General features: G+C 60.1%; 7 protein-coding genes across 7 annotated transcripts; 4 read left to right on the plus strand and 3 right to left on the minus strand.

Annotated features, from left to right (window-relative positions):
- Window positions 1–155: 155 nt before the first annotated feature.
- Window positions 156–792, minus strand: GGTG_00256 (hypothetical protein). The gene has a single exon (XM_009217998.1). It carries the CDS (start codon window positions 759–761, stop codon window positions 339–341), a length of 423 nt encoding a protein of 140 aa, XP_009216262.1. The 5' UTR covers window positions 762–792; the 3' UTR covers window positions 156–338.
- Window positions 793–1,276: 484 nt separating this feature from the next.
- On the minus strand, window positions 1,277–3,385 carry GGTG_00257 (amidohydrolase). Its single transcript, XM_009217999.1, has 2 exons — window positions 2,761–3,385; window positions 1,277–2,694 (listed from the first exon to the last, which is right to left on the minus strand). The coding sequence occupies exons 1-2, from the start codon at window positions 3,223–3,225 to the stop codon at window positions 1,366–1,368; spliced, it is 1,794 nt and encodes a 597-aa protein (XP_009216263.1). The 5' UTR covers window positions 3,226–3,385; the 3' UTR covers window positions 1,277–1,365.
- On the plus strand, window positions 3,366–7,206 carry GGTG_00258 (hypothetical protein; the record flags this gene model as incomplete). Its single annotated transcript, XM_009218000.1, has 4 exons — window positions 3,366–6,066; window positions 6,147–6,463; window positions 6,807–6,851; window positions 6,963–7,206. Exons 1-4 carry the CDS (start codon window positions 4,000–4,002, stop codon window positions 7,204–7,206), a joined length of 2,673 nt encoding a protein of 890 aa, XP_009216264.1. The 5' UTR covers window positions 3,366–3,999.
- Window positions 7,207–7,260: 54 nt separating this feature from the next.
- Window positions 7,261–9,717, plus strand: GGTG_00259 (hypothetical protein). Its single transcript, XM_009218001.1, has 4 exons — window positions 7,261–7,845; window positions 7,933–8,351; window positions 8,426–8,584; window positions 8,660–9,717. The coding sequence occupies exons 1-4, from the start codon at window positions 7,572–7,574 to the stop codon at window positions 9,569–9,571; spliced, it is 1,764 nt and encodes a 587-aa protein (XP_009216265.1). The 5' UTR covers window positions 7,261–7,571; the 3' UTR covers window positions 9,572–9,717.
- A 184-nt stretch (window positions 9,718–9,901) lies between these two features.
- GGTG_00260 (hypothetical protein) lies at window positions 9,902–11,598 on the plus strand. The gene is made up of 2 exons (XM_009218002.1): window positions 9,902–10,018; window positions 10,078–11,598. The coding sequence occupies exons 1-2, from the start codon at window positions 10,004–10,006 to the stop codon at window positions 11,434–11,436; spliced, it is 1,374 nt and encodes a 457-aa protein (XP_009216266.1). The 5' UTR covers window positions 9,902–10,003; the 3' UTR covers window positions 11,437–11,598.
- A 124-nt stretch (window positions 11,599–11,722) lies between these two features.
- GGTG_00261 (methionyl-tRNA transformylase) lies at window positions 11,723–14,241 on the plus strand. The gene is made up of 4 exons (XM_009218003.1): window positions 11,723–12,187; window positions 12,279–12,496; window positions 12,576–12,703; window positions 12,793–14,241. The coding sequence occupies exons 1-4, from the start codon at window positions 11,884–11,886 to the stop codon at window positions 14,096–14,098; spliced, it is 1,956 nt and encodes a 651-aa protein (XP_009216267.1). The 5' UTR covers window positions 11,723–11,883; the 3' UTR covers window positions 14,099–14,241.
- Window positions 14,242–14,598: 357 nt separating this feature from the next.
- GGTG_00262 (hypothetical protein) lies at window positions 14,599–15,392 on the minus strand (the record flags this gene model as incomplete). Its single annotated transcript, XM_009218004.1, has 3 exons — window positions 14,599–14,851; window positions 15,126–15,282; window positions 15,389–15,392. 3 exons carry the CDS (start codon window positions 15,390–15,392, stop codon window positions 14,599–14,601), a joined length of 414 nt encoding a protein of 137 aa, XP_009216268.1.
- Between the last annotated feature and the right edge of the window lie 1,101 nt (window positions 15,393–16,493).

A 16,493-nucleotide genomic window follows, 5' to 3' on the forward strand; every position in this document is an offset into this window, starting at 1 on the left:
CCAAAATGCCTACATGGTGCCCGACTGTTGGCGATAAGCTTTTTGCGGCTCTGGCCGTAGCCAGGCCCAGACCGGGGCTCGCGTTTGCCCGTCGGTTCTCTAGAACAGGGAGCCAGAGCCAGGGCTTCTAGTGCAAGTCGTGGCGCGTTTCCACCAAGTTTGCATCACCCGGCCCGCTCGGAGATTTAGTAGCGATGCGCCTCGAAGCTCGGGGCAACCAGGGTGGTTGGGTTGTCGTTCGACATCGCGTGTAGGCAAAAAGGCGTGAGAGCACCAGATACGGCGACCTCGCCAGACAAGTTTTAATCCAATTGATACACGCGTCTTAGACACCGAGCTCAGCCTGCAGACAGGAGGGCTACTGTGCTGCCGACAAGTTCATCCCCACCGTTCCAAGTGGAGCTATTGGATGCCGGCCGCAGTGTGCCAATCTTTCCCCTATGACTGCTGTCTTCATCTACAGCGATGAGACGACTCCGACCCGACCATATCTGCTGGTGCAGCGCGCAGACAGCATGAAAGTGGCGGCGGACAGTGACAGCTCTCAACGGCTCCGAGTCGGATAACTCGTCCCACACTCCAGCATCAATCAGGATTTGATCGGGTCCCAGCTCGGCATCAACCCCTGAACCCCCGTCGATCTTCGCGCCTTGCAAGACCTGGAAGTGATTGGACGACGACGGCGATGAGGGGCCTATGTACGGCCAAAGGTGGTCCGTGAAACGCGATCGGTGCCGACAGAACGCTTTGCCGCGAGTCATGGGCGGCTTGCTCTGCTCAGGCGGAAACACGGATGCACCTGTTTATGTGCGACTTGGGACTGGCTCCTGTAAGCGCGCGCGAAGTGGCGAGGGCAAACATTGGCAACAACAGAGGTTCTCTCGCGCCTTGAGCTCATGTTACGCGAGCATATAACGCGACTTCAGTTGATTGTGTGTTTCTTACTCGTCGTCATCCACGCTTCGGGATGTAAAAGTGCAAAGTTTGGGCCACAGGGCTAGAGGGAGCGGCGATAATCGACCGCAACGACCATCGTATCTATCGAGGTCGCCAGCCGCTTCCCCTTTCGGGAACATCTCCCGATACTGAAAAAGAGCCCTTTCGGGAATGCCTTCCTGATACCCAAGAAGTGTCGGCTCAAAGTATCGTGACTACGAAACCTGGTAGCAGCGGAGTTGTAGCCCGGCCTTGTTGAGCCAGAAACCCAGAAACCACTAACGAGGAGGCAAGATCGCAGAAGTTCACGGGGCCATGCGTGTAAAGCTCGGCCCGAGGTATTAGAGGGCACCAGCGGCTGTTTGATTTTCTCTATGCCATATTCGCACATCCGGTCTACAGGCCAAGCCTGAAGGCGCAAAATACACATTACAGCTCGTCCTTCTCCTCGGGCACCTCATCCCCGTCGCGCGAGTACACCCTCCGCCCGCCGACCCATGTCTCCCTGACCTTGAGCGTCCGCAGCTCGTCGATGCCGTAACTTTCCAGCGGCTTGTCCAGCACGACCCAGTCGGCAAGCGCTCCCTTTTGGATGACGCCGGCCCTGCCTTCGAGGAACGCGCCGTACGCCGGCCCGGTCGTGAAGCCAGCCAGCGCCTGGTCCGGCGTGAGCGCCTCCTCGGGGTACCAGGGGTTTTCGCTGCCGTCGGCGCCACGCCCAGTGTGCGGGCTGCGCCTCGCCACGGCCGCGTAGATGCCCTGGAACGGGTCCGCCGGCTCGACGGGGAAGTCGCTGCCCAGGATGATGGGCCCGATGGCGAGGAACGAGCTCATGCGGTAGGCCGAGTGCTCCGTGCGCTCCTCGCCCAGGCGGAGCTTGGCGTACTTCATGTCCGAGGTGGCGTGCGTCGGCTGGACCGAGGGGATGATGCCCAGCCGGCGCATGCGCCACTGGTCGTCCGGGTGCACGATCTGGGCGTGCTCGATCCGGTATCTGCGGTGGGACTGCTCGCCCCGCAGGCGCCGCGCCGTGCTGGCCGCGTTGACGGGGGCCGTGGCGCCCAGGGCTCCGAAAAGGGCGTCGATGGCGACGCGGTTTGCCAGATCGCCGATGGCGTGGATGTTGACCTGCCAGCCGGCGACGGCCCACTCGCGCGCAACGCGCTCCAGGGTCGACGCGTTCACCAAGAGGGACCCCGACGCGTCGGGACGGTCGCTGTACGGCTCCAGCATGGCGCTGCCCCAGCTACCCAAGGCGCCGTCAGCGAAGAGCTTGACGCTGCGGATGGTCAGCATGTCGCCGCCGCCGGCGTCGGGCGTGCGGCGCGCTGCGGCGGCCGCGTCGAGGCAGACGGTGTTGCGCTCCTCGCACTCGAGCATGGCGTAAACGCGTAGCGTCCACCCCTGCGCGTCGGCATCCTCGGCCATGCCTCGGAACAGGGCCAGGTCCGTAGGAGTGGCACCGGCGTCGTGCATGCCGACGATCCCCACGGCGTGCAGGCTTTGCATGGCGGAACGGATGAACCGGCGGCGCGCATCGGGGCCCGGACGCGGCCACAGCGGAGTCACCAGGTCGATGGCGTTGTCGCAGAAGACGCCCGGGCCCGGGTCCTTGACAATCTCGCCTCCAGGGACCTCGGTGGGCGTGTTGGCGGGCAACAGGTCGAGCACAGCTCGCGAGACCCAGGTGCAGTGCACGTCGACGCGATCCACCATTATGAAAACCCCCTTGAGCTTTTCTGCCTGGTCGAAGAATTCCTATTTTGTGAAGTTGTATGAGCTCCCATACGAGCAACCTGGCCACAGTGATGATCAAGGACTCACCGCCGCGGGCATGCCTCCAAGCGCCATCTGGTCCCAACCGACGCCCCTGATCCACGAGGTCGAGCTTCCAGCTCCCGGGTTGGCATCGATGTAGGTCAAAATCCTGCGGTTGACCTCGTCAAAGGACTCGGCCCCGAAGAGGTCCACGGAATGCAGGAACTCTCCATACCCCAAGAGGTGGCCGTGACCGTCCCACAGTCCTGGGATCGCGTGGCCTGGTAGAAGACGTGCGGCTTTGACAGTGTCAGAGTCCGGCGTGACCTCAGTGAAGAGACCGTCCTTCACCTGAAAGCACTGGGCAAAGTGCACTTCCTGAGAGCCGGTCCTGATGCCATCCTGGTAGCAGAAGGTCTCGGGCACCTGGCCGAGTAGAATCGCTCCGAAGAAGTAGTAGAGGGCGGTCAGGACAGCGACGATGCCGGTCAGCACGAGACCGCCCCTGGCAGTCAGCGACGTGCTCGACATTGAATTGCTCGGCAAATCAGATGGCGTTGTTCTGGTTCTCAGCGAAGATCGCTTGGGCGTTGATTGAAGGTCATGGCAAGAATTGAAATTCAGACGACATTGGATTTTGGCCCGTGGTATCTGACCCGTCGCACCCCTGAACCACGCCCCTCAGATAAGAAACATGAGTCGATTTCCAAGAGCAGGGCCTTGCAATTCGCTTGTCCCCAAGCTTTCACTGCGTCCTCCACTTCATTCGGATCTGACAGCCGACTCAATTGGCAGCAGGATTTCGATGGGCGGAATATCTTCCAGTTTCCAACATGGGCCTCATGCTTCCGCAAGGCTGTCGGGCCAAGTGCCATAGGCTTATTGGATCCTGCCATTTTGAGCCCAACAACCCCCGCCGCCATTCCCGCCCAATGCCAGAACATGAAAGACAGGCCTCCATGAGGAGAACAGGATCTGGGCTCTGCTACCACCAGGTCTGAGCTGCATGAGGCGGCAGGAAACGCAGGCTCTCATTCGTAGGTAGCCAGCAACCCTTTCGGGAATCATGCGATCCTATCAGAACGGCCCTCTAAGCCGGCCCCCGCTACCAAGGCAAACTCAACGGCGGCGGCATGGTTCGCATTCTCGAAAACCGCTGAACCCCGAGAAGCCCAGGTGAGGGAGGGTGTAGGGTAAATTGTGAAGAATATCCCCTCAGCTGTCTGGCAATTAATTGATCAACTACTACGAGTCTCTTCCTCCATCCTTTTCTTTCCATCCCGTGTGCCTGGCATGTGAAGCGACATGTCAATCGGCAAGCTTCAGGCCGCGCTGGCATCGGCCACCAACGAGGTGACGGTCGCAGCAGCAAATATCAACTTTGACTTTGCGCTCGTCAAGTGCGAGGCGCCACCCGAATACCAGCCGCTGGGTCTGCAGCTGTCGGCCAAGCGGAAAGACGAGGCTGAGAACGGCTCGCAACATGTGACTGCTAGGAGACTGGGCGCTCTTTTCGACGGCCAAGGCCCCAAGGCCCCAAGGCTGATCGCTGCGTTTGGCAAGCGGGCTTCCGATATTTCAAAAGATGCCAACGTCAAGTTCAAGCCACAATATGCCGCCAACTGGATCTTCTCCGACTACACCGGCGTCGACGCCACCTCCTTGTGGGCCGCGGCCACGTCCAGCAAAGCAGCGATACCCGTCTACCTGCTGGCCTGCATGCTGGCCCGTGTCTGGAGCGACGCCGAAGCCACTTCTCTCTGGGTCGAGATCGTCGCTGGGAGGCGTCGGGAGATCGCAACTCGCTTCGAGGCCGGCGAGGCCTTGCCGTTTGCGACAACCACGGCGGCCGCGCAGCAGGAGCTCACCCGTGATCAGCTCGCCAAATGGGACGCCAGTGCTCGGGCTTGGTTGCGGACTGCCGACGACATGTGGCCAAAGCAGCGCCGGCAGTTCTTGCTCGTCGCGGACAATATCGAAATCGCCGTCAACAACATCAGTCAACCTTACCACAGCATCATCGAAGCTTGGGTCTCTGCTATGGGAACGATGGACAAGCTCATTGGAGGGGAGCCGCACGCTATCAAAGATGGATCGGTCCTCCTCGGCATCTCATCATGGCACATATACCCAAACATGACCGTATTGGGCACCGCTGCCTTGAAATCCGTTGACATGGCAGACTCGCTGGTTCACCCAGGTGGTATCATCACTCTTGGCATGAAAGATCCTACAGATAGGGCCGCCCGTGGTGCTTTTTGGTCACTGTCCCTCGCGCATCACAGGTACTACGGCAAGCCGGTCCAGAAGATGGTGGAGCTAAATCGTGATGGAAGTCGCCTTACGTTCAAAGAGCTACAAATCGCCCTTCTCGGGATGATCCTGTCTCGGTGGAATGTGCCAGTCTCGCAAACTGACCGGGCACTGAGGTTTCTCCTCAAGATCGCGTCAGCGCTTCCCTCCAACCCAGACACGAGAGCGGATGGATGGATCGGCATGCTGGTTTCGCCTATCATGGAATATCTCCAAGGAGATGATCTCGCAGCGGAGTTGGTTTCTCTGGGCAGGCGCCGGCCGAACTTCATTCCGACCGACGTGAACAGGCCTCCAGACCTGCCGTTCTTCGGCTTGTTGCAGATCAACACAGTCTTACGACTGGTCCCATCCTACCATGACCGCACCAATCTCATGCTACGGCTTGCACTTCGAGCTGCCGGGCTGCGGGATCGGAGATTCGCCATCGCTTTCGTGGCACATGGTCAGCGCAAAGCTTGTTGCGTTGACCCGGTCTCAGGAAACAACGCCGATGAAATGACCCTACTCAACCTCCAAGTTCTGGAATGGGAAGGTTGGGCCTCTTTTCAGGCCATTGACGGCACGGTATATGGATTCCACTTTGGAGACCCAGACTATGCCGCCATATTTGTCGAAAGCAGTACGCTGGAGGCGCACACACAACCTCCTTGTATCGAAAACGAGGACATCGTATGGGCGATCCGGCGCGACATGATGGACCTCGTTGGGCTCAAGAAACTACTCACGAGACGCCAGCTCCAAGATGCGGACAAAATCATGATAGCGCTGTGCAAGCTCGGATATGCATCGAGGGTATACCAAAACCTTAGTCGGCAGGGCGCCTCGATCTCTCCAAAAGCGCTGCATGCCACCTTTGGGGTCATGTGGTATTTACCCGATGATCCCCAAGGCGAGACCTTAATGGGCTACATTGACAGGTTACATGAAGCTGGGCCCACATTGGCCATGAGGTTCATATCTTTTTTTGAAACCGGCATACTACTCCCCGACACCTTTTCACAGGCGGCCGGAGCCATCGGCATCGCGGTTGGGGACTCGATATATGTGCCGACAAGAGTATGCCTAGCTCCTCATTCCAAGCTCGTCTGGATCTCCAACAATGCATTTGCTTGCTAACTTGGGGTTTGTCTGGGAAGCTGCTATCAGACCCCGCGGTACATACCGACCAGCCCTATAAATTCAGCAGGCTGCTTGGGAACATTGGGCGGCCCGGGTTATCAATACTCACGACTCCTGCAACCGCAGACCTGCAGGCTCGAGACTCCGATCTAGGGTTGTGGCAAAAGGCCCCACCTCGGTTCAACGGCGAGCGCGAGGACGCCTTCTCGAGAACTTCGATGCACATCGGCTTCACCGACTGGCAGGCGCCACTGTTTCACACGGAATCGGTCGGGCAACACAGCTCGGAGATCAGCCATGTCGAGGTCGTCGTGTCGGTCCGCGATTCTGGGGAGTGGGTTGCTGATGTGAACCCTTTGTTGGCGCTGGGCCACTTCGGGTTGCAGCAGCTCCCGTGGAAAACTGTCTGAGGCAGAGCCGTGCACAACTACCTACAGGAGCTGCACGGGGATGGAGAGAAGCACCAGAACTCTGCTGGGCGGGAGGCTCCCGGTGGGGATGAGACGGGCGGGGAAGCCACGGCCCTTTCGGTGTTTGACTGCGACGAAATGGTGGCATTAGAGTCGTGGGACTAGATCTTGGACCTCCCCGAAGGCGTCCTGGTGATCAAGTCTTATGGGAATTGGATATCGCGCCTCGCCATCATGTCGGTCGTCTCCTACTACTGTAAACTGAAGGCGACCCGCGTTTACATTTGCCCTGAAGATGTGTGTTGGGAGTGTGTGAGTCGAGATACACCCCACTCGGTTTACATATACTAGCAGGACGGTGTTGGCGCCTCACGGGTGTATATTCCAGGTGGAGTTTGGAGATTTGAACTTGGTGCATATGAGAATACATAATAAGTTACTTCGAGCTCAGAAATGCGATGTCGGTTCGGCTGAGTCTACTAGAAGGCACCCACCGTTCCCGGCGATGTTGTCGCGGACTGCTCCCGAGGCTTCCGAGCAAAACAAAGCACGCATTCGATGTTGGACCGGGCTCGCGTCTTTTGGCGCGATTCACGACAACCTGGCCTATCAAAGCCCCTGGCGGACCCCTACTGGCACTATCAGCGGCGCTCCGACCAGGGGCTAACATCTCCACATCGGAGCCTGGCGAGATTCCGCTGGCGTTCCTGAAGGAGATTACCAATCAAATCCGACGTTCTTTAAAACACCAGATGGCAGTCTCTCGATCCCTGGATCCATCCCACCTCCCATCTCATCATCGCCTGGGACTAGCGGGCAAGAATAAGCGCGTATAATGCATACCTGCCCGTGGCGCTTGTTACAGCAGCACCTTCGCTGGTTGGCGGCATCGAACCAATAGATCCTGTGGCGCGCACACAGCGGCAACTATTTGCAGGTGCACGACCAGCCCGGATTTTCGAGGAAGGTTCGGGTTTGCTCGGCACTTTATGACAAGAAGAGACAAAAGCGAAGGAGCTGGATCCAACCACAATGGCCAACGGGACCGGTCGTTATGGGTCATTGACCGGGGAGCGCGCGGATGCGGATGACGGGAGCCTGAGCCTCTCAGGGACCACGACGGCGGGCGAGGTCACACCGCTGCTGCAGTCAGACGCCGGGAGCACGGCGACTATTCTTCGGGACGAGACGATCCGCGACCCTGAGGCCGTCTCCGATGACGATTCCGAGGATGGCGTGCCCGCAATTGGGAGAGGGAGGGCGTTTGCGCTCATCATGAGCATGTGGGCGCTGATCTTCCTGCAAGGTGGGCATGCAACACCCTATTCGGTATGGCGATGGACCTAGTGTCACCATGGCTGACCGACTGGGTTATTGGGACCAATAAAAACAGCAAGCAACATGAGCGGCATGACCATGACGCAGTCTGCCGTAGCGGCCGATCTGGACGCGTACGAGGGCGCCATGTGGTTCACGAGCTCGTACCTGATCGCGACGTCGTCGCTGGCGCCGATCGTGGGGAAGCTGGCGACCATCTTCAGCCCGGCGTCCCTGGTGGCCGCCTCGGCCCTCTTCTTCGCCGTCGGCGCCGTCGCCACGTCCCAGGCCACCACCTTTGGCACCTTCATCGCGGCCAGGTGCCTGGTCGGCGCGGGCGGCGCGGGCATCATGACCCTGGCCCTCGTGCTGATCATCCAGTACGTGAGCAAGAAGCGGAGCGGGCTGTTCATCGGCCTGGTCAATGCCGGCTTCACCGTAGGGTTGTCGACCGGGGCTATTGTTTACGGCGCGCTGCTCGAAGCGGTCGGATGGGTATGGAATTCACCCCTGTTGCGATGCCGATTGTGCCGTATTGACGAGGATGCTGACGATGAGGTTGCTTTCAGCGAGCCTTGTTCTACCTCCAGACCCCTCTCGCCCTTCTTGGTGGGATAGGTGTGTGGTTTAGTCTGCCCAGGGTAGAAAAGGGCAAGAACGCGATTGTAGATGAGAGGACGACCTGGCAAAAGCTGGCGGGCATCGACTATGCCGGCGCTGCCACACTGGTAAGCTGACTCTGCGTATGGTTTGACTTACCTTAGCTGCGCTGGTTGCTAACATAGTCTCGTCTGTCAAACAAGACTGTGGCGATAGTCCTTTTCCTTTATGGACTTTCGGGCGCCATCCAGCCCCTCTACATCGCCATTTCGGTCGCTGTGCTGGCTGTCTTTCTGGCCATCGAGTACCGCTTCGCAGCAGACCCCATAATCCCCATCTCTGTGCTCCGGAGCCGGGGCGTGCTGCTCTCGTGTGTCGCGCAGCTGGGGTTCCTGGCCTCGCGCTGGACCGTTTTGTTCTACGCCCCAATCTTCGTCCTCGCGGTCCGCGGTCTCCCGCCCGCCGTGGCCGGCGCCGTCCTGATCCCGACCAACCTCGGCTTCGGCTCGGGCGGCCTGCTGGTCGGCTGGCTGCACGTGCGGCGCGGCGGCTCCTTCTGGCTGCCGTGCCTGGTGTCGCTCGCCCTGTTCGGCGTCACGCTGCTGGCCACGGGCCTCGTCAGCAACTCGGGGTCGCAGCCGTGGCTGTACGTGCTCGTCGTCTTCGCAAACGGCCTCTGCACGGGCGCGGCGCTCAACTACACGCTCGCGCACCTGCTGCACCACGCGCACCCGCGCACGCGCTTCGTGGCCGCCAGCCTGTTCAACACGTTCCGCGGCTTCGCGGGGAGCTTCGGGACCACCATCGGCGGCGGCACCTTTGGCCGGGCCCTGCGCGCCCGCCTGGCCGAGGGCTTCTCGCGGCTGGACCGTGGCCTGGGGTCCGGGCGCGAGAAGCTGATCGAGAAGCTGATCGGCAGCCCCGCGCTGGTGTTTGAGGGTGGGCTCAGCGACGCCGAGAGGGCGGTGGCGGTGCAGGGCTACGAGGCGGCGCTCAAGACGCTCTACACGCTCGCCGCCGCGCTCACCATCTTCGTGATCGTCGTGCAGGCAGGCACGGGATGGGAGGCTCCTGTCAAGGCGAAGGAGGACGACGAAGTCCCAAGCCAGGCATGAGTCGGCATTAAGTGCGGTTGTAAAGCATGGATACTGTGCCGTTTGGAGCTCCAAACATATATCAAGGCTGGCAAAGGTTTATAGATTGGTTTTTAGAATAGGATGCTTCTTAAACTATACGATACAAATCGAACCCGTAATCACCACCCCTGCTTCAAGTCAAGATTCCCTGGCTCGATATTGTTTTATTGGAAGATGCTTGGGCTGTATCATGACGTATAGAGATATATTGGTACTGTGTCCACGAATGCTAACACTGTGTCTAGGCGTTGTGCGCGCTAGAACAACCACTTTGCCCGCTGGAATCGGCGACTCAAGCCCAGGACAACACAAGAAAATCAACGACAGGAGCATTTGCGAGGCCAGGCAGCAGCGCCATGTACTTTGTCCTCATGTAAATCCAGGACTTGCCGAAAGCCCTCCCGGGTTCCTATGGCACCTCCTTCTGTCAGTAAAGAGCCGCACGATTGAGCCCAATGGTTTCACTGTCGCTAACACACACCTAGACGCCAGCGCCCTCCCGCTTCCTCCTCCCGAGGCGCCAGGGGCAGGGGCAGGGCGGAACGCCCGGAACAGGCGTCAACCCCGGCGCGTCCCAATTTGGCGCCACCCCGCGCTTCGCCGTCTCGTCGGCCGCGGCACCGGCGGCGACGCCCTCGTCGTCTAGGAACCCACCGCAGTTCTTTACGCCGGCCGCGCCGCCGTCGTCCAGGCGACAGCCGCTGCACGAGCTGATAGACAGCTCGCCCGCCTCGCCGCAAGACGATGAGGCGGGGGAAGCTGATCGTCGGGAGCACTCCGACAGGTTCGCCAGCAGGACTTCTAACAGGCGATCTGCCGCCGCCCATCTCATCGTCGAGGATTTTGACGATGAGGAGTCCCACTCGGAGCAGGGTGGAGGGCGAGAGGATGACCGATATTCCTCGCAGCTTGACAGCAGCAGCGATGACGACGGCATATTCAGGCCGCCGCCCAAGCGCAGGCGCATCACCGTCTCGGCAGAGTCACCGCCGCTGTCTGTGCGTGTCAAGGTGGAGGAGGATGATATCATGGCCACCTCGGACCTATCGGGCGTGATGGACAGTGCCTCGGATCACCATGAGCCTTCAGATTCCTACCCCCATGACGGCGTTGTCCATGACGGGATCGATCACATCATGCACAGTCCGCCAGATCCGGACGGGGAAAGTGACTATCGCAGTGAGCAGGAGGACGACAAAGCTTTAGTCGCAGATCAAGACGAGGATGACTCCGACCTAGACCTTTTCCAACGCGAAAGACAGCAGCGAGTCCCCACCACGCCATCGAAGAAAAAGGACCCCACATTCCACCGAGCCCCGCGGTTCGTAGCCGCCGAGCAACCGGTGGACGGCGGTCCAGGGAGGCCACAGCTGCAGGTGCCGGCAGACGCCTTCTCGCCGAAGCGGCGGCGCGGCGGCGCTAGAGGCGCTGAGTATGTGCCGGGCGGCCTCGCGGCCGAGGTGCGCGGCTGGCTGCTCCAGGTCGCGCCGCGCGTGGGGGAAGATGGTCCCGGAGCGGCCGCCCCTGTGGCCATCGCGTCTGTGCCTGGGACGGTTCATGTCGCCATTGTCGAGGCCACCGGCTCGCGGGGGATGTGGATGCTGCGCGCCCGTCGGGCGCTTGGTGACGGTGGCTACGGGGGCGGAGACGAAGGAGATGGCGCCGATGGGCTCGTCAAGATTATGCTGTCTGGGGACGGGCGCACGTCGGGCCTTGATGCGAGAAACGGGGTTGCCAGGGGCGCAATCGTGGCCGCACACCCGCCAACCTGGGAAGTCGAAATCCAGGGGCAGGGGATATGGACGATGGTCTGCGATTGGAGTATCGTCGACAGTCCAGGGTGAGACGTGGTTTCGCTTTCAACATTGTCTATGGCGATGTATCTAGACAAAAGCTGCGATGTAGCTGCCTTGGATGTCAGCCTAGGAATCTGATGCTTTCAAACCGGTCAGGGAACTGTCTAGGGTTGTTTTGGAATCACTTTCTACTCGAGTCTTGTGCCGCCTAGTATCTGATATGTGGATATCACAGCTCCGTGCCTGTTGATTGCGAATGGCACTGTGAAAGAACCAGACTCCAACCCTAACCCAGCGGGAAAATCGCGTTGTTTGGAACCCCAAGCTTAGGCGTGGTGGCACACATCTCACTAAGAAAGCTCTCCGACAAGGAGATTACCAGCACGGCCCAATTTCCCTCTTTCGCGGCATGAAATAGCCTCGCCGTGCTCTGGGCGGTAGAGTATCCTGCTTTCGAGGACCTGCTCGTCCTCGAGAGCTCAGCCGCCACCCAAAATGGGCGCCGTCTCGCTCTCAGCGAGCAGCAGCCTCCTTCGATGCGCCAGGAGAAGGGGGCTGCTTGCCGCCTCGCTCGTGTCCCCCCGCCGGCACGCGCGACTCTTCTCCAGGTCTGCGGCCCTCGGGGCCTCGGACCCCCTGAGGATCCTGTTCTTCAGCACCGGCGACGGGCTGTTCAGCAACCCGTCGCTCCAGCTGCTCCACACGGAGATGATGCAGAACCCATCCCTCATCTCGGCCATCGACGTCGTCACGAGCCCTCCGAAGCGAGTCGGGAGGGGCCACAGGGAGCTGCGGAGATGTATGTTCGGCAAAGGACGGCCATCCCTCGTCTTATGTCGGGAACCCTCCACCTTCTGTTCTTGTTGCTGACGCGTGTTTGCGCGAACAAGCCGGGCCGGATTTGGAGTCCGAGAAGCTGGAGCTGCCGGTGCACCTGATCGGGGGCTTTGAAGATGATCCAGGGGCCCGTAATCGTGCCGCCATGGATGAAAAACCCAGCCAAGACGGCCTTTTCAGGTCTACCAAGCAAGCTGGATTCAAACCCGGAGATGTCTTTAGGAGGGTGCCGCTCCAGAACTTGGGCCTGGATGACGCACCGAAGTTGACTGTAAGTGACAAGAATGGCTCTCTCGTACCAAAGGCTGCCCAGCCCGGGAGTGCTCAACGGCCGAAGCTGAACAAAACAGCTTTCCCTACTCGAGGAACGACAAATCAACCTGCTCATCGCTGTCTCGTACGGCCGCTTCATACCGGCACATTTCATCAGGGCCGCCAAGCATGGCGGGCTCAACCTCCACCCGTCTCTGCTACCTCGGTGAGTTTAAACAGACCCCCTCTGCCACAAGCCTCATTCACTATTTTCCTGGATTTTGCTAGAACCAGGAAGCTGACACACACAAAAAGCCTCCGTGGCGCCGCGCCCATCCAGTGGGCCATCGCCCGCGACCACCAGTTCACGGGCGTGTCTCTGCAGACTCTGGACGAGCGCGAGTTCGACCGCGGCCTCGTCCTGGCCCAGACTCCCGAGGTGGCCCTCAACCAGCGCGAGACGACACCGACGCTCCAGAAGAAGCTCAGCGGCCTAGCCGCGGCCCTGCTCGTCGAGGGCCTCCGCGCCGGTCTGCACGACGAGGCGACCCGCCGCAGCCTGGACGGCTCCCTGCCCCTGACCATCCCATTGGCACAGGGTCCTCTCGGGGCGACAACCCCGCGAGAGGGGCAAGGGGACGAAGCACCAAGCGAGCCAACGTTGGCGGCAGCAGCGGCGGCGGCGGCGAAGCTCAGGATTGAGAGGGCCGCCTCGTTCGCGCCCAAGATCGGGCCCCAGACGCTCGAGATGCGCTGGGACAAGCTCGCCAGGGGCGCCTGGCAGCCCGAGGACCCGTCCCGGCGCTCGCGCGCCTTCGGGTCCCTCCGCACGCGCTTCCTGGTCAGTGCCAAGAGGGTGCCCGAGAGGGCGCACACGGCGCTGCAGCCGACGGCCGCCCAGAGGCGGCAGCAGAAGGAGATGGAGGAGGAGCAAGGGCAGAACCCGCCGCCGCAGCAGCAGCAGCACGACCTCAAGTTCGAGACGGTCCAGGTCCAGGTCCTCGACACGTCCCCCGTGGCGCTCGAGTGGCTGCCGCAGGCCATCAGCTCGCGCATCCTGGAGCTGAGCGGCGAAGAGGACCCGGAGGAGTTGCTGCGGGGTACGCCGTTCGGCCCCCCGCTACCCGAGCCCGACCCCGACGCGGCGGCGGCGGCGGGCGGCGACGGGAACGACGAGCACTATAAGAAGAATAAGAAGAAGAAGGAGGAGAGGAGGAAGAAGAATGAGAAGAAGAACCGACTGATAAATGAGGGCAAGAGCACGATCCTGACGCGCGGGTCGCGGCTGGCGCGGGCCAACGTGCGCGTCGTCGTCGCCGAGGTCGTCGTGGACAAGGCGACGGGGCGGACCGAGAGGGTCGGCCTGCTTTGCCTCCCGGACGCGGACGGCAGGGGGGCGTTGATCGTGCTGCACGAGCTGCTGGTCCCGCACATGCGGGAGCTGCTCGGACAGGGGGGCGGCGAGCTCGCGCCGGCTCCGGACGGCCACGAGTCCTACAGCAACGTGTGCGTGAGGGTGAACAAGATGCATATTGCGGGCCATAATCCGGTACCAGCATGGTCTGTGATAAAGCAATGCGGCTTCGTCAGGCCCCCCTCCCCCACGAGCAGCGAAATGTAGTCCTTGGCACCCACGTCTTTAATATCACCCATGCAAATTTCACTCTCGTAGAAGTCATGTAATAGTGTTACAATTGATGGTGCCCGTGACACCACAGTCGTATCTTTCAGTGCACAGCACCGTACTGTGCACTCGCTAGAAAAGCTAGTATGGTTTGTGTGAAGTGGTGCCTCGTCTCGCCAGCGTGGCCACCTTCAACTTCGTTGCCTCGCGCGAGGTCTTTGTTGTCCGCAATCCTCCAAGTTCCTTTCCGGTCATAATCATCACAAAGCCACAGAAAACGCGTACAGGTAAATTTCACAAACGCCACATACGTCTCAACCGGACGTTAATACGAGGATCAGGTGCGAGATTTCTTACTGCCCAGCGAGCGACGGCATTGATTCTCGAGGGAGTGAATCGCAGCCGGCCTTCGTGCGGCAGACAGCCAGGTCAAAGGAGGACTCTGGTCAATCGAGCCCTCGCAGTACGCCCGAGCGGGTTGGCACAGTGTGTGCAGCTTAGACGCCCTTTCCGAGCTTGTCCTCGTCGGCGATGCTGCCGTTGCTGGACGAGGTGTCCGTCTTGGTCAGCGTGTCGTCGTCCTCGGCCTCGGGGCCGTGGAGACTCTCCTCGAAGACGGGCTCCTGCTCATTCACGTCGAATTTGGTCTTGAAGTCGTGCAGGCCGCTGGTGTAGCTGCTGCTGTTGGATCGGCGACGGGCGTTGGCAAAGTTGAAATTCTCGTCCATGATGTCGTCACCAGTGGTGCCCCTGTTGGGTTGGTTAGAACATCATTGTCAGCTCGTTGTTTCCTTGCGGGCCGAACGTAACTTAAATCCTGATTGATACGGCTTTGTACGATAATAAAAGCGGGCGGGCGGGCAGGTGCAGATGGGGTGCATGGAGTGGTGCGAAAGTGGAAACAGGCAAGCCTGAGTGGTCCCACCGGAGGGCGCCGCTGTGTAAGTGGCCAAGCGCTGGGTCGATTGAGGGTTGGAAGGGGAGCAAGAGCGAGAGTCACATCCATCATGAATTCCAAACGTACCAATTGGCCTTGCCGCCGCCGTTCTTCTTGATCTTCTTGGGTTCGGCATCAGTGAAGCCATGCTTGGCAAAGTATTTGGGGACGTGCTCCTCTGGCAGGGCAGTGCCGTTTGCCAGAGCGGCGTGGTTGCGATCGTTGGCCTTGTGCGAGCGAGTCACTGTTGAAGCCGGTAGGGCCGTGCCGTCAGCATCGATATCGATCCAGGCTGGCGTACTCTGGGAATTGGTCGATTCTCTACTCCCCACGGGCTCAAGAGGAGCCACTCATGCAGCCAACGACTAGCCGCTCGATCCAAGGAGACGAATGCACTTACTGTTGACGGATTGCTTGGATGTTTGTGATTAGGAGATGGATGGGAAGTGATGCGTATTAGACGCTCAATGGATTTCGACTCTCGTGATATCCGAAGCTGGGACAGACGGGGCCCCTGGGTATTTTAGGTTCATGTTAGCGCGGCTGCTCGAAAGTGCGGGGTCGGGTGCGGTTTGAGATGAACAAGCAAATAAGCAAACCACGCAGTTGACCTGCCCAGGAGCTAAGGTTGGGGAACAAGTGCGATTGGGAAAGCCTGCTTGGACGGGTTCGGCTTGATGCCCGCGCTGCTTGAACAAAGACCCGAGAAACATTAACTTGGGAATTCGTGCTCACGGTGATCAATGGGCCGCAGAATAGGACCAAAGCGGCTACGCTATCGATAAGATGATATGTCGCCGAGTTGGAAACGCAGAGAGGAGCCTTGGGCGGATGGATGGATAGATGGATGGGAGAGAGGGCGATTTATGATTGACGTTAGGTAACGTAGGAAGAGAAGATGGTGGGTGGGAAGGATGTGGTGGAGGGCGGGATTGCGTTTCTTGTATGCTACCTGCGCCTTGATATGAGGGGAACCCAGTGCAGGAGGCCGGGCAGGAGGTCGTGTGATGTACAGTGATGCAGACTGTGAAGAGATGATGGTATGGTGATGGAGGAAGACCAGACGGCTCTCCCGACGGGAATGCTTGGGGGCAGCTCCTGCCCTTTTAAAAATACGAGGCGCACGAAGCTTCCAAGACAGGCCCAATGGGATCGGCGGATTCCAGACAGATAACCCGGCATTAGGCGAGCTCTGCTGCAAGACGCGATCCATTTTGCCATTTCCTGCGTGCCTGCTACGAGCTGCCCATGCAAGCCAATGCCAACCTTGGCCCTCGCCAGTGGCCCCAGTCCCGGCCAGGGGCATGCGGGTTGGTGGTGCAAGAGGCAGAGACAAAGGCGGCCGTCAACGGTAGTCGCGTGACTTGATGCAACTGATGGACTGACTCCCAGAAGAATCGGGTGGGGCCATGGCGTGCCGAGCGCCCGCAGTGGGCGTCGGGGGCCTGCGTACAG

Source organism: Gaeumannomyces tritici (genome assembly GCF_000145635.1).
Source record: "Gaeumannomyces tritici R3-111a-1 unplaced genomic scaffold supercont2.1, whole genome shotgun sequence".
In the NCBI taxonomy this organism is placed as follows: Eukaryota; Fungi; Ascomycota; class Sordariomycetes; order Magnaporthales; family Magnaporthaceae; genus Gaeumannomyces; species Gaeumannomyces tritici.